This window comes from Temnothorax curvispinosus, unplaced genomic scaffold, assembly GCF_003070985.1.
Source record: "Temnothorax curvispinosus isolate PA1 unplaced genomic scaffold, ASM307098v1 QBEX01007415.1, whole genome shotgun sequence".
Taxonomy (NCBI): domain Eukaryota; kingdom Metazoa; phylum Arthropoda; class Insecta; order Hymenoptera; family Formicidae; genus Temnothorax; species Temnothorax curvispinosus.
Window position 1 is genome coordinate 199,870 of NW_020217195.1, and position 24,216 is coordinate 224,085.

At 40.4% G+C, this 24,216-nt stretch overlaps 1 protein-coding gene across 1 annotated transcript; it reads left to right on the forward strand.

Moving 5' to 3' along the window:
• The first annotated feature begins 1,643 nt into the window (after nt 1-1,643).
• LOC112457012 (thyroid receptor-interacting protein 11) lies at nt 1,644-24,146 on the forward strand. Its single transcript, XM_025019871.1, has 13 exons — nt 1,644-1,879; nt 2,694-2,773; nt 4,178-4,252; nt 15,955-16,125; nt 16,212-16,319; nt 16,826-17,216; nt 17,323-20,031; nt 20,155-20,258; nt 20,353-20,452; nt 23,283-23,364; nt 23,428-23,608; nt 23,728-23,823; nt 23,896-24,146. Exons 1-13 carry the CDS (start codon nt 1,777-1,779, stop codon nt 24,058-24,060), a joined length of 4,365 nt encoding a protein of 1,454 aa, XP_024875639.1. The 5' UTR covers nt 1,644-1,776; the 3' UTR covers nt 24,061-24,146.
• Nucleotides 24,147-24,216: the final 70 nt, after the last annotated feature.

Here is a 24,216-nt window from a genome sequence, read left to right on the forward strand (position 1 = left end):
TCATCAAGCGACTCTCCAATTTTCGAGTCGTTATAACGGGGGCGAGGGAGACGTAACGACAGAAATAACATTGGTTTCCATGCGCGGCGAGTATATTTTCAGTAAAAATAAATTAGCAACGCGCGGATACGCTGCACTTGCGGCAAAAATCGATAATTCGGGATAACATTTCCGAAATTGCAGTCATTCGCACGTCACAAATTATGTTTCCGCTTATGAATGATACAATTTCAAAGTAATAACCTCGCAATTATAATCGAGCTATAATATAATATTGGGAATGGAATATGACAGCATGACAAACAGCTTCTATATATTCGAGCACTTTATTAGAGTCTTTATTGAAATAAAAATATAAAATAAAACGCGGAAATATAAAAAATCTTTGGCATATATTATCGATAATTATCTTGTATATTTTTACAGATATAGCAATTTTATTTTTTAAAATATTCTTTATTTACAATATATGTAGATGAAACGTCAATTTTCAGTTATGAAAATTTCAAACAATCGTCAATTAAAATTTATAATATAAAATAAAAAGAATAATAGTGTTCAATAATAATTTTTAATTTCTTTAATAATTGTATAAAAGATAATCTTCAACATAGATATTTATAATTTGTCAGAGGGATATCAATAATTAGATTTTATATTTAAATACGATTTTATAGAATACCATAAGGTCATTAATTTATTCACTGGATGTAATCTCAAAACCTTAAAGTGATATATCTTTATTTTTAAATACAAGATTAGACTATATGAACATCACCCTAAATAAGGGAAATTTTTACATGCATATAATACACATATTCAGGATGCAAGTTTAGATATTGAGATAAATAAAACATACTATATGTCAAGACTGTGAATAACATTTCAATTACAGAAGACGAAAGAAAATTTAAGCCATTTAAGGACATCTCATTGGATTGATATAAAACCAGTCACGGACATGGCACCTCATTATTTTTAAATTGAAGTTATTCAACATATATTATGTAACATAGTTTTTATTATTACTTACTTTTGGCGTTATAAATGCTCTTCGTCATTTAATTTGACTATATTTATTTATTTTATATATTCGAAACATCTTCCGCTATACTGCTCGCTACGTGCTTCTTGCATGTTCTGTAAAAAAAAAAAAGAGGTTATGTTTATGATAACACATAAAAGCTCATTCAAACGGATTGCGCATCGATGTAGGTTCGCATTGCATCTGACAGAGCCGGTTGTTCCAACCTATTGGTAAACTTTTACTAATAGTTAAATCTATCCTTGTTTAATTTGAAGGAAAAACAAAGACATATATGATTTTATTATTAGTTAGTTTACCAAGTTGGAACGACCAGCCCTTAATTGTTGAAATATCTTCATGTTAATATATATTTATTATTTAAATTAAATGTTTTTTTTTTTTTAATTTTTTGAAATTGAATCAAATTAAACGTCATACCTTTTTAAATTTCCTTGAGCGACCTCGACAGTTGGCATAATTGCTCACTGCGCTGATCCGTGAACAAGTGGTTCGCGCTTTACGATTCGATGCGTCACAAAACTCATCCAGAAGGAAGTGTTTCAATCTGTCTGCTGTCGAGTGGTATACGTGTTGGCATGTTTTGTAATTCGTACATACAGGCATAACGAGTCGGAGTTTTTCGTCATCGCGATGTGTCAAACGCGCTACGATCGTCCACAGTGATAAATGCCAGGGTACTTAAGGAATAACAAATAACACAAGCAACGTTCGCCGTGTTAACGCGTAAAATGGCGTGGTTCGGTGATAGTTTGTCCAGCCTCTCCAGTTTAAAGGGACAGATCACGAATTTCACGAAGGAGGTCCTGTCCGACGGTATCGTTGACGAAATAGGTGCGTACACCAATGTCCCGAAATCGTAATGCGACTCTGTGATCTCGATGTATTCGTAATGCGTAATTTTTCTTTCCAGTAAAGGGTTAGGTTACGGCTGTCAAATGACGGTTCTGCCTTATCGAGAAACTGTTACCGACCGAGTTCGTTTAATCACGTGGTTCGCGCGAAACTGCTCTCGATCGATACTTATAAAATCTTCTTAGCGGCTGTAATCAAAACAGTATATACTTATTGATCAATAAAAAAAATTTTATCTTTTTTGTAATTTATTCAAATGTAAAATTGTTATATTTAGTAATATTTTTATTTTATATTTTATATTAAAATATTACTAAATATAACAATTTTATAGTAAAATTTTACATTTGAATAAATTACAAAAAAGATAAAATTTATATTTTATATTAAAATATTACTAAATATAACGAAATTAACACTGATCGAGAATTCACACATGAATATTATATCGAATAGATTTGAAAACCAGAAAATTAATACTGATTTTCATTATTTCTAAAAATGTATTGTTTTATTTTTTCTGCTAAATTAATTTTACGTGTTTCGTTTCAATTTTGTGTTCATGATCCTTCATCGACATTTTCTATCTGGATTTCTGCGGGAAAAATTTTACATCTTAGGGATGATTTATTTAAAAAATTACCATAATAATTATTTCCTGGTTATTTTTTCATGTACGTATATAAATTCATGTATATAAATTAATAATACAAGTTTCATAACACTGACTAGTACGCGAGCGAGCGCGATCGCAGTTAATTAATTTTAACCATTGTCTATTTCGATTTTCCAGACGAACGATCAAAGGCATTGAAGGAGGCGGACGAAAGATGCAGCCAACTGCAAGATCTGCTCACCACGAAAGACGCGGAAGTGAGTGTATTTGTATTACATTGCAAATTAGTTTATATTACATATAGCTTGTATATTATATTTATATAATATTATATTCACAATTTCACAGTCGTGAAAAGAGATATATCCGAAGTGCAGTCGGGTGATTAATTTATAACTCATCGACACGCGCGTTCACGACTTCCTCTTATAAACGATTCTCGCTGATAACCTTCGTGGGTGTATTTCCCACGTCGTCGTGAAAAAAAAAAAAAAATACCAAAAAAGTCACGCTCGATATACGCACAGATGTCTGCTAGTCCAGATAAGGGGGAAAGGGCTGCGTTGTGATTAGAAATTATTTTAACAGATGTCGCGTTCCCCAATAATCGCGAACGAGTGTAGAGCAAACACACCGCGCATTCCGCCTTATCCGTTATAATGATGTTACGATCACGCGGGGTCTTTCAGATCGGTCGAAGACGGCTCGGGCGGGCCGGCGGGAAGAATATGTAGGTACCTGAAAGTGGAAAGAAAAATATATCTCTGATTACGAACTCGTGTTCGAAGATATTTCCTGGATTAGTGAAAGAGCATCACGATTGTGAGGCACTTCATATACCTATACCTATACGACCGTTTTTTTTACCTCGCGGCGAATGGCCGACGGGGGCTCGGTGGGGAAACCCCCGCGTCCGGGGGACGAGGGGTTTTGGCGGGGTACCCAGGGGTCATGCTCGAGATAACGCATCGAGGATCGTGAGAGGGTGGGGGACCGTTATCGCAATGCAAACGTAAGATAAGAGCGGCAAATGTAAACGCGCATCGTACGTCCTGTGTATATCCACGAGGCACCACCGGACTTCCTTCTGACTGTGCTTCCTAATATTTAAGCCGGGGGACAACGCGCGATCGTCTTGAGCGCCCGGATCCCGGATCGGCTCGCGGCGGGATTCTTACCGAATATTTCACAGACAATAATCCCTCCGCGAGCGCAGATCCGAACGCCAAAAGCGGTCTGTCTCTCTTTGCTTGGCGACAATCGCGATAATCGGCAATAACATTTGTTGCTCCGAATTTATGGGGGATTATTTATTTCCGAGCAGCCGTTTCAAACTACTTGCCCTCGATCGCTTTTCGATATCCCCGTTATCGCTCGTTCTATTAATAGCGTTAAAATTTGAAAAATTATCTCAATAATATGTCGATAATAAGATCTAATAATAATAATATAAATATTAATGCCTGTTATCGTTTTTTTTTTTTTTAATACCATAACGAGGTGACACGTGCATAACGCGCATGAGAAAGGAGCGAAGAGGAATTGGCGTGTTATATGAATATATGCAATAGTTATAACCTTGGCGCAATTTCTTTTTTTACACGTGATTTTAATTTATATATGTGTAACTTACATAAGAATCGTCTCTCTGTCGTATACAGATTTCTCTTCTGCGCCGGCAGAATTGCGAGCTGCAGCGAACCGTCATCGAGATAAACGCAAAGTCCAAGGAATCGGTAAGTCGATGATTCCATATTAAATAACTCGGCATTGCCGCGAGAAGCTGCTAACGGTCAAGGAAAGATAAAAAAGAAGAAAAAGAAAAACGTCTATGCTATTTGCATTCGACTTTTTGCGGTATTTCGAGGCAATGTGGAAACGGTCGACACAATTATTTCTCGTCGTTGGTTAAAAGGTATGACGTTGCATGTCGGTGGGCAAACGGAAAATAGGAGATGGAAACGGACAAAGAACGACGGTCGCGTCCCGCTTCTTCCTTCTCTTAATTTTTTTTTTCGAACGGACGCGCAAGTGGCAAGCGCGATTTTTCGCGAACGTTCGACGCGCTGGTTATCACCTCTTCAAATGTAAGAACCGCTCGCGATTACGTGACCTATAAATCGCGCGGAGCGTCGCCGCGCGTCTCCACCACCTCTCGGGGCCCCTTTCCTCGTTAACAGAGCCGAGACTCCCGGGGCCTCCACATCACCGCGATAATTCATTGTTGTTACATCATTGTAATAATAGAGCGATTCATTGTCTTTAAGTTACCCGCGCTGCTGCCGCTCATTAGGTTGCAAGTACGATAATACGCGTGCGCGCGCTCGCGTATTTGTACATGTGTGCGAGAAGCAAAAGCACCCGCGCGATAACGGCAACTAGCCGTTTGGCATTATTTAGCCTTAGCGGATAGCCGATAGTAATTGTTAATAGCGGGAAGACCATTTTTTTTCCTTATCACCACCTAGATAAGAAACTCTTTTGTTTCGTTGGCGTATAGAACATCGTATAATATAATTCGATGTCGCGTCGTCGGATTTCCGTTATATTTCCCGAAACCATTGTGATATACACCGTCTGGTGACGATTGCACGCGAATCAGCGGCGTTTCGACACGGCGGACTTTGACCCCGCGGCGGAAAAAGGAACGTGCGTTTCTGGAAAAAAAGAAAACAATAAGAGAAAAGAAAATGGGATTGACGAGATATAATTAAGAGTACTTACGAAAAGGCCCGAGCGATGCCCGGTATCATCGGCCCGAATAACGTTTCAGATTTCTGTTTCACGTCTCAACCTTTCATTGTGTAGATTTGTAGAACGTGCGTTAGGAACGGAAGATAAGAAGGTAACACGTCGTCGGCTGCGTTCTTACACTTTATTACGTATCTTGGATCAACAAAGGATCGGTCTCACTTGCCGTGGAATGTGTCACGAATTTCTCCGGGAAGAGAATTTCTTTTTACTTCTTCTTTCGGGCGAATCAACAACCGTCTTTTACCCAATCTTTTCCTTCCCTTCTTTTTTCCGCGTCAACGACGCGCGTGTGTGCGCGTATATTTGTCGTATTTACATTGAAACAATTTATCGGATGTTTGATATTACTTTCAAAATCGTTGCGACGCGTCAAGAGACGTGTGGCCTGCGTGCAAAATCGAAGAGATGTAAATGCGAATTGCCGTAAATTGAAAGGACGACGAGAGAACGTTGTATATTAAACTTTGTATATTAAACGCCACGTCATTCTTCATTCCTGATAATCGATAACGTGGCAGAAGTGCGGGAGAGACAAGAGCACGTCGGTTTTTCAATTCCTTTATATTGTAAAGGCAGAAAATGTGGAAGGCAGAAAGGATGACGCGATGATTCATCGCCCGCGCTTAGTTACGTGAGTATAGTGCATCAATAGTCCTTGGAGTCTCTATCGAAACGAGCGCATCAGTTCAGAAAATTGCCTAATACATTACTTGTAGTTTAAATGATATAGAGAAATTTCACGTTTTTCGTTCAAAACGCGAATCTCAATCGATGATGACGAGTGCCCGAGGCATCCCCGCGCGTTTACACAATGAGTAATCAGACAGCTGCGCACCAAATTCCAAAAAAATTCCCCCAAAAAATAGAAAAAGAAACAAAATATATAATAATATACATATGTTCTCGAATTCGCCAGTCTCGCCGTTCTCGCCGGTCGTAACGTGCGCGAGAAATTACACTTTTAAATCTGCAGTGCTAAATTATACTCAATTTGAATCATTTTTAACCATTTCTATAGGTCGCCACTACTCCTGCTCGATGTGTCGTTAATTTAATTAAAACAATGTTAATTTAATCAAATTAGAGAAAAGGCCATTACGGTCAGGACTGGATCTTGGTCGTCTAATAATATTATTCGCGTGAATTTATGGTACAATACATCGTCCTATAGCAAACCATGCAATGTTAATTTAACTAAATCAGTGGAGGTAAAATAACACTGTTTGGGGTTAAAATAATAAATTTTGACACACATGGTAGTTAAAAATAACAAAACATTATTTAACTCAAGATATTGGTGTGTATTAAATTTTATCCTTTAATATTTAACAGTGCGAACTTTTTAGCGGATTCGCGGAATACCGGGATTTCTTCGTGGCATAATAACAATAAACTTCATATTCTGTGATATAATAACAGAGAAAGAGAGAGGCTCGATCGATTTCGATTAGCAGTTCACGTACCACCCCCGCTGTTTCACCGTCGGCGTCGTCTCGATAACGCTCCGAAGTGCGATAAGCAGTACGCGATCGGGGGTTGCTCAGTTTTTCAGCGATAGTGGCTATGGCTACTCTTTCAATCGGGTGCCTATAAATACAGGCCTACGCGGGCTCCTGCGCGGAAGTTAGCCGAAGTGCCATTTGTGCGATAAAGTTAAAAGCAGATACGAAAGGTCTTTTGGAAAATTTGCCAAGGTTAGCGATACGTCGTTATTACTATTCTGCCAATTATTCTACTTTGCGACCTGGCGCCGTTCGCTTGTTTTCAACTTATTTCAACGGGTCTGGTTTTTTTTAGCTGCATTGCCTGAACTGGGCTGAACTGGTGCAATAAGTTAGAGTGAAACATGTTGTTTCACTCTAACTTATTGCACCAGTTCAGCCCAGTTCAGCCATCAGTGCAGCTAAAAGAAATAGACCCAATATGTCTCGCTATTCGCACACTCATTTAAAAAAAAATAAGTTTACGTTGTTTTTCTTTTTTCCATGGAACGCATCACTTGCTCCACTCCCCGTAATCGATCTCGTTAATTTCACGGTTTCGTAAGCAATATGACGTTGTATTTACAATTATTGGAGGGATAAAAAATTGTGCAAGGTTGTACCACCATTATGGAAAAAGCTAATGTAGTTGGCGAAAAAAAAACACACAAAACTGTAGCAATTACTGTAATATTTACTGTAGTTTTGTGTACTTTCTTCGCAACTACAGTAGTCTTTCTGTAGTATTTTTCCGTAAGGGTAGAGTAATATCGCGCAGGAAAGAACAACATCGGTAGAACGCCATTAACATCGCGCTGTATATATTCCACGAAGATATATATTATGTATTGCGACCTGTAGTTCCACTTGTTATTTCTTCGACTTTGGTTCTTTTTCTACTCCCTTTATGTCTTTTGTCAAAAATAATTTCGCGTAACTGCGAGGTAACTGCGAGAGACCAAAGGCGATCCCACAAGTAACACATCAAATAATAAAATACGAGTATCTGTGATGCTTATATATAGTCGTTCTTTTTGTCGTTATCCTTCCATGATTCATTGTGTCTCGTTGACAACGTATATCTCTTTCCTCCTTTCTGTTTAAAATTTGTATCTAATTGTTCCTAATTGTTTTCCCTCTGGGCGTGCAGGCGGAAAAGACGAGTCTCTCTGTGCCGATCTTCCTACGGCGATTACCGCGCGCTCTCGTCAAAATGTTCTCCCATTTCCTTCAGCTGTGCCCGCAGCAAACGCGCTACCATAGGGGCCGATAAAAAATGTCCTGTCGACGCCTGCGTTAATAACAGCGACGCGTTGTGCGTTCGTACACACGATTGCGTTCTAATGGCAAACGGTCTAGTTATTTTACGCCCGACTTCTAAATAATTTTGCCCGCGATTGTTGTGTAACAGCGACTCTTTATGACTTTGATTTTAGAACTGTTTATTGCCGAAAGGGTTTTCAAATATAAAAAATTAATCGTCATTCTATTAACCAATATAGATTTATCCGTTTATCGTTACATATTTTGCATAAACATCTAGCTCTTGCTACCCTTCGTCATTCCATCTCTGATTAGTGATTAAACAATTCCATTTTCCTTCTCTTTACGGGGTGGACTAGGATTGAAGGAGAAGTAAAAGCGTTTACGCGTTTCCACGTGGAAAATACGTGGCTCGCGGTTTGTCAAATAAATTTCACTATGTGTGGAAAACGCGACCCGACCTGGACGAAGAAAACGTTTTTCGGGAACATTTCCGTGACGTTCAGGAAGGTGGAGGGAAGGAAATCCTGATGAGGTGCTGCGACACGAAGTCGCGCGTATGCACACGCTATACGCTCCTCACGGCACACACGGTCTTACGTGTGCATCGCCCCGCGTAACCTCCACTTAGCCCCCTTCCCCGCCATCCTCCTTCTCCACCAGCTCTACCACCACCACCATCTCCAGCTCTGCTAGCTAGAGTCGCCGCTACGCTAGCTGGTGGAAGATGGAACTCTCGAGACGTACAGTCATTCGGCGACGAGCACGCGTCGTGCACCTCGCAATCCGTACGTGCGCCAACCCGCGATGGACAGCCCGAAGTTTCCTTTTCCCTCCGGAAAAAGATCACCCGGAACGGGATCGTGAACAATGCATCGGTATACCGCGAGTTCCTTGGAGAGCGACGCGCGTAACCGCAGCCGCACGAGTTGGGCGACGAAGTCAACGATGATGACGACGACGACGACGACGATTATTCAACCTGCGTAACGTAAGCCGCACAATTTTGAAATCATTTCCGCCGCGGAAGTTCCGGATGCGTTATTTCACGCGATCGGGACGCGAAATTTGTCGATTTTGCCGTGTCCGCGATCGAAGGGTCGTCGTGCCTTTCAGCGGAAGGCTCGTTTTCTTCATTTTCTTCTTTTCCACTTGCTTTGCCCACCTTCGCCTCGGGGACACGCCGCGGGGAGTCGACCAGCCACGTTCTGTTCCCCATCGTAACGGAGGAAGTAACGTTAAAAGCGCAAAATTTTCACGACGTCGCGCGACACGCAGCTCGCGGCCGCGGTACGAAGAAATAATGTATATACTTATATAGCTTAGAAATAATGTACAGACTTTTCTATATCGCGCCATTATTTCGCGCGCAAAGCGATGACCAGGCAACTTAGCGCGCGCACGCGCGCATCATCCGCCGACCGCTATTTCGTAAGTTTCGCGTCGAGTTTCCCGGGAGTTTTCCCTCCCCGCACGCGCGCGTGCGACGAGTTTATAGTTAATTTATAATTCAACAATTGTTTCCTTTCTCGCGCGGAAGATTAAACGCCGTCGATTTATATCGATCGTCAAAGATAACTCCATTTTGTAGTTTCATACGCGGGCTCGTATCTCCCCTTCCTCCTTTTTTCCAAGCCTAAAGTTTGTCGAGCGGCATTCCGGTGCTCCGAAGATTAGAAACGCTTAGCACAGGCATTCTTTTCAATGTAAAAGTAATAACGTTTGTTTTATTCCTCCCGTTTCTCCTCTTCTCTCCATTCAACAATATAATTTGCTCTATTTGCGTTACACGTTTTTACAGCTGCGATATAGATATGTGCAATAGCGAAATAACAAAGTTATCGTCGACTTTCAGATTTATTCCTCGATTTAATGCTAATTCTATGAATCATTTTTAGAAATGTGCAGAATTTGACGCACTTCCTCCATAAAATTATTTTAATTCTTTTTTATTTGAACAGGTCTAATATTATTGTATTATAATATAATACTAATTATACACTAGTTATTGTATTATTAAATAATTATACAATAGTATTGTATTAGAAGAAATTCTATTTTTAGAAACATAGAATTTGATATATTTCCCCTCCGTAAAACTATCCCAATCTTCTTTATTTTAGGTTCAATATTATTGTATTATAAAACATTTTTTTTTAAATAACTATACAATAGTATTGTTTTATAAAACATCATTTTTTTTTAAATAACTATACAATAGTATTCTATTATAAAAAATTATTTTTCTGATAATTATTTATGTAACAGTATTGTAATTGTACAAAATTCTCCAAACAATATGGAAAGTTAGAAACGGGAAGCTCGGGAAAGCGGAGGCTATATAATTTGGCGGCGAATATTTTCGCGAGCGTTTACAAAATGCAAAAAAGCCAATGTTGAGCGTTAGAAGAGCGAGCGGTGCCTTATTTATTTTTATTCAGCCGCGGCGTTACGTGGCCACGTCGAATTTGCGCCTTTTTCGCGTTAAGCTACGGCTCGCGAGTTATCGGTAGATAATGCACGAAGGACAAGCTTACCTATGATTACTTAACCAACGCGACGCGCGATTATATACCCGTGCGCCCGCACGACGTTGGACGACGGTATATCGTTGCCGGTTGCAAAAATCAGTATATTACTTGCAAACGATAAAAGCCGCGTTGGCCGCGAGCTTATCGTACGTCAATCGAAATAAAAAATTCTAACTTACGTGCACGCGCATCGCGCGCACACGTACGTGCGATTTGATTTGATTGACTCGTGTCAATCTCACGAAATGGAAAATATATGAAAAGGTATTGAAATATATTCTAGAGCGACCTATCGGTTCGTTTCGCGGTTTTCCGCGCGAAGTCCACCGTTTCTGAAACACAAGAGGAAGACTTATTCATATGTATCGCGTACGTATGCTCGCGAATGATCGATATTATCTCTGTTTAACTTGTTATAATAGGACTAAATGGACGTGACTTAGGGTAACAATCGGGGGGTTCGTTGAAACCCATGGAATCATTTGGATATCCTTACACGCAACGGGCGGTATGTATGTTCGGTGTACGCTGTTAAATATTAAAGGACAAAATTTAAATCAATACCTTGAGTTAAGTAATATTTTGTTATTTTTAACTACTAAGTGTGTCGAAATTTATTATTTTAACTTAAAACAGTAGGTATTTTATTAACTCCATTGGTTTAGTTAAACCAATACCTTGAATTAAATAACATTTTGTTATTTTTAACTATCATATATATGTCGAATTTTATTATTTTAACGCAAAACTGTATTATTTTAAGTCCATTAGTTTAGTTAATTAACGATATATTGGCTAAGAGCAGTGGCGACTTACAGGAATGGTTAAAAGTGGCTCAAATTCAATATAATGTGTGACATTACGAATTTAACAGTGTATAAGATATACATGTTGATCGATTACGTACCTTGGATTCGGCATCAGAAAATTAAGTCTATTGACCTAAGTGAGGCACACGCGCGCTCGCGCACACATGCAAATACAGTCTCGGAAAGGGGTAAAAGGATTCTGTGTAGATGGTAAAAAGTATTATGGGCTATTCATTCGCCTTCGCTCGCACAATGGCGATATAAGAACGCCACGTTTGTGCATTCATCGTTTCGAAGACTTTCAAGTATTGTCGTCGGCATTAATAAACATAAGCGTTAAACCGGAGGATGATCGGATATAGATATACGTATATACAAACTGAACGGATAGAGATGGATTAAACGCGCGACGTTCGACATCGCACGCCAAGCGACTCCGGCGATCCCGACGATACGGAGAGAAAGATCACTTTCTCGAAGAAAAAGATATCGAAGATCTCGCCAATTATAACATCGGCGAATCAATGAGAGCGATATTGAGGCGTCGGTATCGAACCGTCTGTGTGCGGCTGGCGTTCGTAAAGAAAGATCTCTTTTCTCTCGCACCGCGATCAAAGATCAAGAACGTCTGGTGCGAGGCATAGAGGCATGAATCTTCGCGCGACACGGTATTACCGCCGTATACAATTTTTTTTCTGCCGTATATACACTCGTGGGCTATACTCGCTGACTCTTGCCGTCGTCTCCGATGACGATTTCTCGCCTCGAGAAACGCGCTGAGCCCTAACTTCTCAGTATCTAACACCAGCGACGGTGTGTTATTCGCTACGCTCGTTGATAATATGCTCCTCTTCTTCGCGCGCATCCTCGCCGGCGCTGGGAGACGCGCGCGCGTTTTCATTAGCGTTCCCCTCTGTATCTCCGCGCCGCTAATTAATCGACCGCGCCGGCATTTCGAGTACCGCGAGAGAGACCTTCGTCGAAGAAGGACGCGACACGACACGTCGGTCGATTTCGCTGATCTCCCCATCAACGAGCAAATTCTATTATCGCGCCGCGGTGAGCTATCGCGTCGCGCGCGCGCGAGAGAGTCGACCGAATGGAATATCCATGATCGGGGCATTACTTGACACAGGATATTCGACAATGCGAGGGTCATGCGAGTCGAAACCGGAAATAGTAACCCGCGGTTCTCATTCCGTCGAACGGAAATTGCTTTCCTCCGGGGCGCTCGTCGCGCCGGACTGTCACGAAAATCAGCGCGATTCCCGAATTCCGCGTTCCTATTTTTCTCTCCCGTCCCGATCGAAATATCCCGGAATGTCATTTAGACGCGACACGAATCGTATAATCGTATAATCGTCGGCGACGTATAATCGTGTAACTGGAGAACGTCGGCGGAGAGTGCGGAGTTTTTATTTACCGCGCGTCCCACCCGACCCCCCCGATGCAAGCGCGAGATGCAGACGAACCTGGAGAACGCAACCGAGATGCTGTTATTTATTCAGTATTATTTGTTGAACCCTGAACCACGGTGAACATTGCGTGCGCGCGCGCGCGCGCGCGTGTGGTGCGTGCGTGCGTGCGTGCATGCGTGCATATGCGCAACGTCGCGGCCACTCGGTTACGTCACTGGCATCGTGGACATTATTATGTTCCTACTGACGCAGGTACAATATGCCTGCCACGCTATTAGAGCAGACCGCGTTAACCTGAAACCCCTCCACGCGAGCGGAGTGTGTGTTTCATAACGTCGCATGCGAGAGAGAGAAGGAGAGAAAGAAAGAAAAAGAGAGAAATACCTGTAAGCGATATATCCCTTATTATCAGCAAAAAAGGAATGAAAAATGCGCAAAGTGGCGCGAGTCGCCCGAGAGATGCCTCGCACACACGAGTGTCGCGATCTCGCGTCCTTGCTACCTCTCCGAGGAAAAACGACTCGAGAAAGAAAAATGTCTTCGCTCGCGAGCGTGTACGTGGCGATGCGTTAGCGGCCTGTTAAATCCCGGTTATACATACATATATATCTAATTCCGTTTAATCGTATTAGGCGATAAGATCGAGCGATACTCAACGCGTTCTCCGCCGTGGCGAAGATCCGCTTGAAAAACCTACGAGAGAAAGAGAGAGAATCGAATCGAAAGAAGAGAGAGAGAGAGAGACGCGCGTGTGCCTCCGACCAACTTGTCGCGCAAAAAGATCTCGAAGCGTATATACGATTCGAGCGAGCGCGTCCCAGTTGGGAAGAGAGCACGTGTCCCGTGGCGTTATATAGCGATGTAATAGCGATTTCATTGCCGGCCCGTATGGACATGTAGAGCAAACGTAACATCTGCACGCCGAATCGGCGTTGGAGCGCGAGCTCTATTAGAAATTCGTTCCTCCCAATCGACTCGTTCTACCGTTTCTTTCGTTTCCTCCTACTCCCTTTCCTCTTTCTTTTTCTCCCTCGTATTTTGCCATTAAAACCGCAACGCACGACGACCGAATGCATCAGGTACACCTCGTTAGTTTTTCATTCGCGAGATTACGATAACTTGCGCGCGTTTACATTGCGATTGATAGTAACTTCCTTTCCCACGCTTAGTATCAGGATTGCGTTATCTACGCGATGCGCCGACCGCGCGCGCGGAACGGCATTGCGACGATGTTTGCCGTGTAGATATCGGGTACAACGCGTACAACGTTGAAAGTAAAAGAGAAACGTTCGAAAAGGTGATGGCTAAAAAAATATATTTCGGTGCGCGTAAAATTTCTTCCGCACACGTTAATTTGAGCAAATCCCTCACTCCCTCCTCCCTTCCTCCTTTATTCCGCGACGAACGCTGCACTCCGGTCTGAAATAACAAATTCCGTCTATTGAATTATTCAGCTTTATGGCTTTGCTTTTCATTTGCACACAAAACGTACGGACGATTTTTACGTCGGTTTCATATAATAGCTCGAGCGAGCTGGAAGTCGTAATAATAATTACTTACTCGTCCGCGTCGTCCGAGACGGTTTTTGCAGCCGCGATCGTCGCGCATCGATGCGAGTCGATGCAAATAAACTGGCGTAATTGTATATTCCACTTTTGCGGATCGTCTGGATTTTACGTAAATGTCGTTTGCGAGCGACGTATATATCGTCGTCGCGGCGGCGCGACGTTAAACGTGTCCCGTTCGCTCTTAACATACCGAAATGGTGTTAAAACGAATAAAAAAAGAAAAAGGCCGCCGCGGAGGAAAGGTGGAGACTCTTGTCGCGAGCACTGTATGCAAGTCAAACGACGCATTATTCCTTGACCTGACCCAACGAAACCTCCTTTCATATTCATTAGGATCGTCCCACTTCGAAGTCCCCCCCGCCGCCGCCGCTTTGGACCACGAAACGCAACCGTCGTGTCTTCGATGCAACGCACGAATCGATTTGTATGAAAGATACCGAAGGGAAAAAAGAAATAGCTCCCACATAACGGAAGGGTTAAACAGATGTTAAATAATAATCCCACGATAACGTATGTACAGTTGGGGTGCCTTCACTGTTAAATTCCTGATGATAAATTATTCTCAATTTGAGTCATTTTCAACTATTCCTGTAGGTCTGCTCCTATTCAATATGTCGTTAATTTAAATAAAACAATGGAGTTAAAATAATATCTATTATTTTGTGTTAAAATAATAAATTTCGACATATATGATAGTTAAAAACAACAAAAATAATTAATCTCGACACATATATATGGTAGTTGAAAATAAAAAAATGTTATTTGACTCAAGGTATTGGTTCAAATGTTATCCTTTAATATTTAAAAGTGTTCAACGGGGTAATTTTTCCTCCGAGCACGTTCAATTGGAGAAGCTGGAAGGCGGGGAACACGTATCGCTGACGGATCGGAGTACCGAGAGACTGTATAGAAGAAGCGACACCATATATTATTGCTCATGTCTGGTATCGCTAATCACGCGCTATCGGACGCGGTATAAATCTCGCAAAGCCGTATCTTCCGCTCGCCATCTTTCATCCGCGCTTTCCTCTCGTCGAACGCGCTCGTCGTTCATCTCTTCGTTTCTTTTTTCCTCATTTCTTTCTCGATCCGAGTTGGATGAGGTGCGCCAGATGAGAATTAAATCGACATTTTATCGCGTGCAAGATCGTCCGCAGCACAACGCTATTCCCCGTGTCGGAGGGCCGTATGCATAACGCCCGTGCGTGCCATTAGCATTTCGACAACGCGTATCGTTCACCTCGAAAAGATTTCCGTATCGGTTACGCATCTGCGTCGATGAAATGGGACACGCCGATCCGAATGTGTTTCCGTCTTCAAAGAGCCACACATTTTAAAGACACAAACGAGAGACCTCTGCCACGTGAGAATCACTAATTGTCTCGATTTCCTGTTCTATTATTGAAGTTCCTTCCTCCTCTCCCACAAAGACACGTCCGCATCTGGCTGTACACGTAAATTCTGCCGATAGATCTACGTCCAGCTTGGAGATGTAGATTAGATACAAATTGACTTCCAAATCAGAAGGAAAAACTCGCGGTCTCGACCTCTGGAATTTCGTTGAAAAAGACGGCTCGACGCGCGTCATCTTCGTAATCCTGTCTTTTGTTGCAGAGGGACGCGGGTCATTCCGATGAGACCGAAGGGACGATCTTCTGGGACCCGTCGTGCGTCGACAATCGCAACGCCAGGAATCAGAGTCATGTACGCCAGTTGCAGGAGCAGTTGGCACAAGCCACCGTGAAAGTACGCGAATTAGAATGCGAGCTAAAGCACGTTCAGAAGGTAATAATTGTTAACAGCAGAGTCTCCCCGCCGCTCCCCCCTTCCCCGATAATACGACGTTATAAGTTGGTGGAAATAATATGCAGGTGAACAACGCGTCCTTCAAGGATGATATATCCGACGGACATCAGAAGGCTGAGGTCGTACGGGCGAAACAAGACATGCTGAACCGTATAATACAAATGGAAGAAAAGGTACGGAGCGATATATCAATTATACATTTTTGACATCATCTTCCTCTTACGATTCTAAATTTTAAATAAGGATGACCTCGAGTCACGGTAAAATCGAAGAGAAGGCGAAGGCTCTTGTGTAAAAAATAGAAAGCCGGCCGTACATAAAATATAAAGTTACATAATTAAAGAAAGGAAAAAAAAGAGACGTTTTCTCAGAAGTTAGATTTTTCACGTTGGAGTTCGTGTGCTACTTTAATCCGGTGGGAACAATTTCTTAGGAATTAATACTCGTTATATTGTTACGAGTAGGAGAACTTGTTCCCTATACTTAATCTTTTTGAAGTTTCTTTATTAATCACATTACGATTTTTTTTTCGCTATCTTGAATAGTAAGCGATCTCTCTGATTTATTAAAGATGATTTTAACAAAATCGAATGGACAATTAAAATTTTATTGAAGCACATACTGAAATTAGATTACTTTTTAACGATATCTAGTATCGACCTTTTGCATTTTTTCTTAGACTCGGGAAGCAGAACGAAACGCTAAACATATCCAATTGGACGAAGCCAGTCTCATCAACGATTTTCGTTCGGTAATATCGAAATTGAATTCACGTGAGAAGTTCGATTTGGTCAGCGGGGCACTGAAAGCTTTACAAAGCGAAAACGAGACGCATGAAAAAATTAAGGAGAAATCTAACGAGGAACTCGAAAAGGCTGATGATTTCGAATATAATCCTTTAGCTCTCAAACATACAAGTTCGCAACAGGGCAAGCCGCACGATACGGCTGAAGAACTTTTGATCGACAAAGAAGAGATGTTGCAGAAGAGAATAGAGGAACTCCAAAGTGAAAATAAAGATCTTCTGGATGCTATGGAAAAATTGGACGAGGAACATACGCAGTCGATTGGTAAGTAAACAGTAGACTCTTTTCTATAGTTTATCAATCGTTCTCGTTTAATAATCTTATCGTTGCCAAGAACTGTAGTGACATAAATTCCGATTTTTTTGCGCAGAAAAACTATTGTCGCTCAAAGAAGAAAGTAGTAAGAAGCATCGCTCTCTACAAAATGCGTACGAACAACTTTCCATAGATTACAATGAGGCCCAGAAAAAAATTATCGAATTGCGAAATGATATGTTGAAATACGATGAAAATACCCGTACAGAAATAATTCATCAGTCTGTTCAGACGGATAATGCGGATAAATCGGACAAACACGTTCAAATAACAGTTTCTTCGCAGGAAGTTGACGTGGTATCAGAAACGAGCGGTCTAGACGATATTACCGAGAAAGTTAAAGCTATTTTAAAGAACTGTACCATAAGTAGCGTTGAACCGGGAGAATCGATCTTTGAAGCTGTCGCGAAACAGTACGTCGATGCTAAATGGAAACTAGACGTTTTGGAAAGGAAGGTAACGGAGCTTACTAGAGATTTGAAGGAAACCGAAGAGATGAAAGATGGTCTGCAAATGGAATGCGAGGAACTGCAATCTCACATTGATTCGTTATTATTAGAGAAAAATATGAGAATGAAATCGTGTCAGGGTTTAGATTTGAATTTGCCATCTATTCCTGAGGCAAGCGAAGAACGAGTAGCTTCTCTAGAAATGGACGTTGAATCTCTACGGGAAAAAGTAAAACGCCTTTCGGCTGAGAACAAGACGATACGAGAAACAAATTCAACTTTGTTCGCTAGACAAAGTAACGAAGTGCCTTTATCAAACAACGATAATTCACAAGTAGATAAAAATAGCAGACTGTATACATATGTAGAGGAAAACAAAGAGCTTCCAATAGTTTTAGAAAAGAGTAAAAGCTCAAACGAAGATATGGTATCGATCGAGCAATTGAAATTCGATCATGAAAAGATGAAAGGAGAATTAAAGCTATCGGTATCCAAAACGAAATTGTTAGAAACTGATCTTGCATCTCTGCGGGATACTGTAAATAAATTGGCAGAAGAAAATAAAGATTTGTTACAGAAGAATGAACACTTTGAGATGCAATTATATGATAGGGCTTTGCAAGCACGTGACCTACAAGAAGAAAATGTTTATCTGTTGGAAAACTTGCGAGAACGGCTCGACAAAGCCAATCGTGAAAAATTAGATTTGGAAAATGATATTTCACACAAGGAAGAAGAATTGGACGCGATGCATATTCAAGTTGACATGAGACAATCTGAAATAACAAAATTGAGTCATGATAATGACAGATTAATTAAAGAAAATATATCTCTGTCAGAGCAATTAACTGCTACGCACGATGAATCTTTGGATAAGATAGAGTTGTTGAACACAGAAATGTCGGTGCTTCAGCAAGAGCATGAAGATTTGAAACAGGAGGTGTCGATTTATAAGGAAGAATTACCTGTGCTGAAGGAAAAATTATGCAAGACGCAGCAACGTAACACAGAACTGGAAAATAAATATTATGCATTAAAGATGCAAAATGAGGAATTTGAATTACATAAGAAAGATATTCAAAGTCAAGCGATAGAAATAGAACGACATGGAAATGAATCAAGTCTTAAAGAGCCGTTCACAGACGAATTGAGCTTGGCACGAAAATGCGAGCTTTTGGAGCAAGAAGTTGAAATGCTTCGTAAAGAAACACAGAAATTTGAAAAAAATACGACGGAGATATCGTCGGCAAACAAAGATAAAACTAATAAAGAGGAAGAACTTTTAACTGCTGAAGATAATTTAGTTGGAGAAAACACAGGTACAGAAGCAGAAAAGCACGATTTAATGACAAAAAATACGGCTATGTCTGACGAACGACAAATGTTTAAATCAGTTGTCGATGAAGAAAGGCGAGAAAAAGACGCCGTAAAAGCACAGAACAAAAACTTAATGGATGAAATTAACGATTTGCGCAGCAAGTTACAAACCGCTTTCGAGAATAATAAAGAGTCGGCAGAGATGGCGAAAAAGACTATTGAAGATCTTTCTCATATTATTCAAGAAAAAGACCAAGAGATAAACACTTTACAAGCTGAGATAACTCACGCGAAGAATATTATCGCGCAGTCTTTGTACGACCTTGCCGCGATAAAAAATCAGAAAAATGAGGTCGAACAACTCGTTTCTGTTAAACACAATGAAAGCTTACAATATCAAAACGAGATTCAAAAGTTGATTCAACTCGTAAACGAACAAGAGATTCGCATTCAGGAATTAATTTCGGAGCGAGCAGCGAACGAGATGCGCTACAAGGCGAATGTAGAAAATCAACAAAGAGGCCACGATGGAGTCGATCATTCCAAAAATGCCGAAATCGTCGCTCTGAATAAAAAATGCGACGCCTTAGAAGCTGCTCTGGTGCAAGAACAGTCCAACACTAGACTCCTGCAGAACCAGCTTACTGAAATTCAAAACAAGGAAGCCAACTCCGCTAAAGAACTAGAGAGACTGAGAACGCACTTGGTCGAAATGGAATCGAGTTATACGGAGGAAGCCTTGATCGCCGAGAATAATCGTCAAGAGTTAGAAGCGAGATTATTACAGGCTGAAGAAAAAGTGAAAAGTAGTTCGACCGCCTTCACATCGGCAAATATCAGGGCTAATCAGCAAGTGGAAACGTTGCAGCAACAAATAGCTCTGATTACTCAACAGAGGGATCAGATACAGGCAAAATTATCCGCCGCGGAGGACAACATTCAGCTGCAGTCTGCCTCATTGACTAACTTGCAAATAGTTTTGGAACAATTTCAACTAGGTGAGTAATAGTATTTTATACATCATTGTTACAATATATCATATCAGCATATATAATAATTATATATATCTGTAACGTAGTTTTCAAATACTATGATGTGTTGATGATATGCCGTATTTACAGATAAAGAACGCGATGTCATGGCGGCTACGGAGAGACTTCGATCTCGACTCACTGAGTCATATGAGAAACAAGATAAATTATTAGATGACATGTCGAATCTTCAGGTTTGCCTATATATCTTTCCCATGCATTCACATAACAGCCCGACTGAATTTATTTTCTTGCAAAACTATATATCGCACATACGTGTGCTTACAGCAACAATTATATGAAGCTAGAGAATACTTGAAAGCTGCCTCTAGACTGAGCGAACAACTCGAGAAGAAGGACGAACAAATCGAACGACTCAACGAGGAAGGTAATTATTGACCAAAAATTACGTATTTCTGGCGTTGCCTGCATCTTGTTCCCTGTTTATGGCATGATTAGTGTTTTTCAATTAAATTCCTTTTATGCATCGTGAGAAGCAAGTTGAGAGAATGAGTTTTCTTTTTATCACGATATAGAAGACTGGTCACGTATTTTTCTTACACATATTTCTGCTTTTATTTTAACCCATTGTGATTGACAAAGGTCGAATTGCGCGCTACGGCACAAATTTAATAACGCATCAAATATAAATTCTATATAATATATGCATAGACGTAATGTGTAATAAAAAGAAAAAAAGAAAGTATGAGATTAAAATCATGTCAGAGCGATTCGATAGTATCATCCTGCTGCGTCGCGACAACTTATTCGTACTGTCAGCGAAGAGTGCAACACATCTTGATAACAGTGAAAAATTGATCACGCTATTCAAATATATAAAGTATAATAAGTTGTTTTGTGAGTACAGCCAAAATGTTTTGCCAAATGCTACGAATACTATAGATCGCAGCATATATAAATTAATCTGTCAAAATGATATGTAAAAAATGTCCATGTTCCTTCTTTCTCTCTCTAATGATAACGATACTAAAGTTTCCTAGCAGCTGCTGCGATGATAAATCGGCAAAATATTCGGTCACGTATCACGAAGGCATTACTAAATTCTTGCTCTGTAGATCTCTGAACGAAATATACGTCAATCTTATATATGGCTTCTTTGTAAATAACATAAAGCACACGTCGCACACGAGGAATCGTTTGGATACGATTTAGGTAGTAGCACCGGAAGGGACGTCATTCGTATATTATTACGTAACATGTAACACACACACGAACGAGGAGAAGATACGATAAAAGCGTTGCATTGTCGAGAGCGCAAATGAACTACAGTTGTAGAATCATCGGTGTGTTCGCGTCCTGTGACTAATCTGCGAAAGCAAACACGTACACAATCCGGTGATGTAGTCAAATATCAGCTGGTAATTCTGGGATTTGTGACAGTAGCCCAGGATTCTTGCTGGTATCTGGCTACGAACTGGATCATCGCCTTTGCATACTCACATATCACGTATTGGTTGGTTCATGCAATTACCGCTGGTGCTGGTACTACGTTTTTTTTTTGCACTTTACCACATGCGAGTTCTTGTTTTTTTCCCCCCCCATCCCTTGTTGGTGACTAACGAAAATACGTTCAGAAACTTAAACAGAAAAAGGACAGGTATTAACGTTACACTTTCTTTTTTACATGACGAATAAGCTCAGTTCAGTATCCTCAACGCCTGTTTTCGATCGAGTCATTTATTTCGTGTTATTGTTATCTCGCAACTAATTATGAGTACGATGACTAATTAACAGTACGATTGAATGGCTGTATACCATAGCGATTCCCCAGTAGCAATCTATTTCTGTGTGTTACATCAAATTTGTACCTTATTATTACCTTTGCACATGTAGTAGGTATTGCCTTGTTCATTTTACATTGTCTAATAATGTAATAATCACGCAATAATGTAATTTGATAATGTATTTTATCTGCCCGAAACGCATGCAAATAATAGGACGATGTACAAAAGAGGATACAAAATATTTTGTAATTTGTCGGACCTGCTCTACGTGTAAGCCAGCTGTATTAACGATATTTAAACATCGAATCGTGCGATCATAGTTGTATACTAATTATGACAGGTAGGATTGTTACGAAACAATTGCCACTGCTTTTGTTTACAATCCCTCTCCCAGTATTATTTTATTTTTTCTAAACAAAATACGTTGGAGCTTTAATTAATTTCTATATACATATAATCGTTTAGACGATTCGAGATATAATTGTTTAATTTCACCTTTGTTTAATTTCACGCAAGATTGCATCGTAGTGATGAATTTGAGATATTCCATATGCTGTAATGTGTACAAGTACGAATATTAGATATAAATGAAGAATATTAAATAGAAGTAAAAATGCAGAAATGTCGAATATAAATGCATAAACGAACACGTAGTAATAATTTGGTAGCGATGGCCGTGGGTAATCTCATGCGGTAACTGTGAGCGTGTAAATACGAAAAGCTCATATTACCTCGTGGGGTTTCCCACCCGTTACCAAGATTCGTCAAAATTATGAGATCAAAGTCAAAGATCATTTTTAACAGTCAGAAAAAAATCGGTCGCTTTTCTTTGGTCTTTAGTAAAAAAAATTTACATGTAATTCTGTTTTTTTTTTTTTTTTTTTTTTTAAGTAATAAATTTCGAGGAGTGGCAAAAAATAAAGCGTTACGTATGTAAGTTGCTCTTTTTCCCTCTCTCTCTCTTTATCTCTCTCGAAAATTCCGTTCGAACGTGCTCCGGTACGTGACTCCGGAGTACGGATCGTTTTACTAAAACGCTTCTTTAATTCTAGTGGCATGCGCGCAACCTTAGTTTCGTAGAACGGCATGATAAACGAAGAATGCAGCATGAGCAACTTAAGGCGCAGGCGAGAGTATTGCATCAGGTACTGGTGTGATATCGAGGCAACCAGTACTTGTGTTATACTTACGCTCGTGTCTTTTCGAGCTACCAATTCGAGCCGACTTTACAACGATGGATGCCGCGCATGGTGTACATAAAAAAAAAATCAGAGACATTCCACAAAAGATTCGTCGGTTCCCTGAGGATAAATGCATTTACTAAACCCTCTCTACCTCCTCACTTTCCTCTCCAAAAATAAATTTTAAGAAGAAATTTGCAATCCTTTACAAAAAGCGCTCGATTACAATTATTTCCTTTATTATAATCGTATTAACAGTAATAGATATAACATGTGTAATATTCGTTTTTAGTGGCACGATTGACAGCATCCTTAAATTTCGCTGAGCAAAAGATGAAAGAGGTGGTTGAACATGACGAGGGAAAAGTCGACAAGTGAGTAAACATATTCCTTTCTTAACGAAACGAACGAAAATTATCTTCTGAACGATCTTGCAGAATTCTCGTGAAAAATCTTCTCTTGGGTTACTTGTCTTCGGCCACGTCGGACAAGTCTTCGATCCTCAGGGTCTTTGCCAACGTCTTGGACTTCACCGAGTCGGAGAAGGATAAGACTGGCTTGAACAGCGTGACGGCGCACGGCAATCAAACCAGCAAAAATAGTGGCGTGTCTTTAAAAGTACGGACTTATTAATTTTATTATACCGATCAGTATCAATACCTGTTTGCATTGTAAAATTCAATAACTTGACCAACTGGCAGTCGCATCGCCGATACCTAATGATCTATATCTCGCAGGATCAGGAAGCATCCTTATCAACGGCCTTCGTGAGATTTCTAGAAAGCGAATCCAAGCCGAAGCCTCAGTTACCAGCTTTGCCGATCATGAATTCAGTAAGTGACAATAGCTCGGCGAGATAATCCTCCATTAAAAAACATTACTTTCATTACACGCTATAATCGCAGCCGTCATCGCGACCAGGACATAACAAACAGCAGTCGTCATCGTCATCATCGCCATCGACGCAATCTACACTATTGTTGTCCAACGTCGCTCTTCCAACATTCCCAGACTTTATTCCAGCCAGAAATACGGGATCTATTTTGAAGGAGGTGCTGAAGGACAGTTGATATTAAGGGCAAGGGCATTGTATTAAATTAAACATTGTACAAATAACGTTAGAAATTATAATACATTCGATTGCATTTTATATCAATCCACGATAGTTATTTCTATCACCTGGTTGCATCCCACTTCAATCACCTTGCGAACAATCCTGGTAATTT

What these genes read in the sequence shown, in the direction of transcription:
- LOC112457012 (XM_025019871.1), top strand. Translation starts at nt 1,777, where the DNA reads ATGGCGTGGTTCGGTGATAGTTTGTCCAGCCTCTCCAGTTTAAAGGGA. An exon ending in AGCTAAAGCACGTTCAGAAG is followed by an intron (nt 16,126 to 16,211) that starts GTAATAATTGTT and finishes AATAATATGCAG; the next exon opens with GTGAACAACGCGTCCTTCAA. An exon ending in ATGACATGTCGAATCTTCAG is followed by an intron (nt 20,259 to 20,352) that starts GTTTGCCTATAT and finishes GTGTGCTTACAG; the next exon opens with CAACAATTATATGAAGCTAG.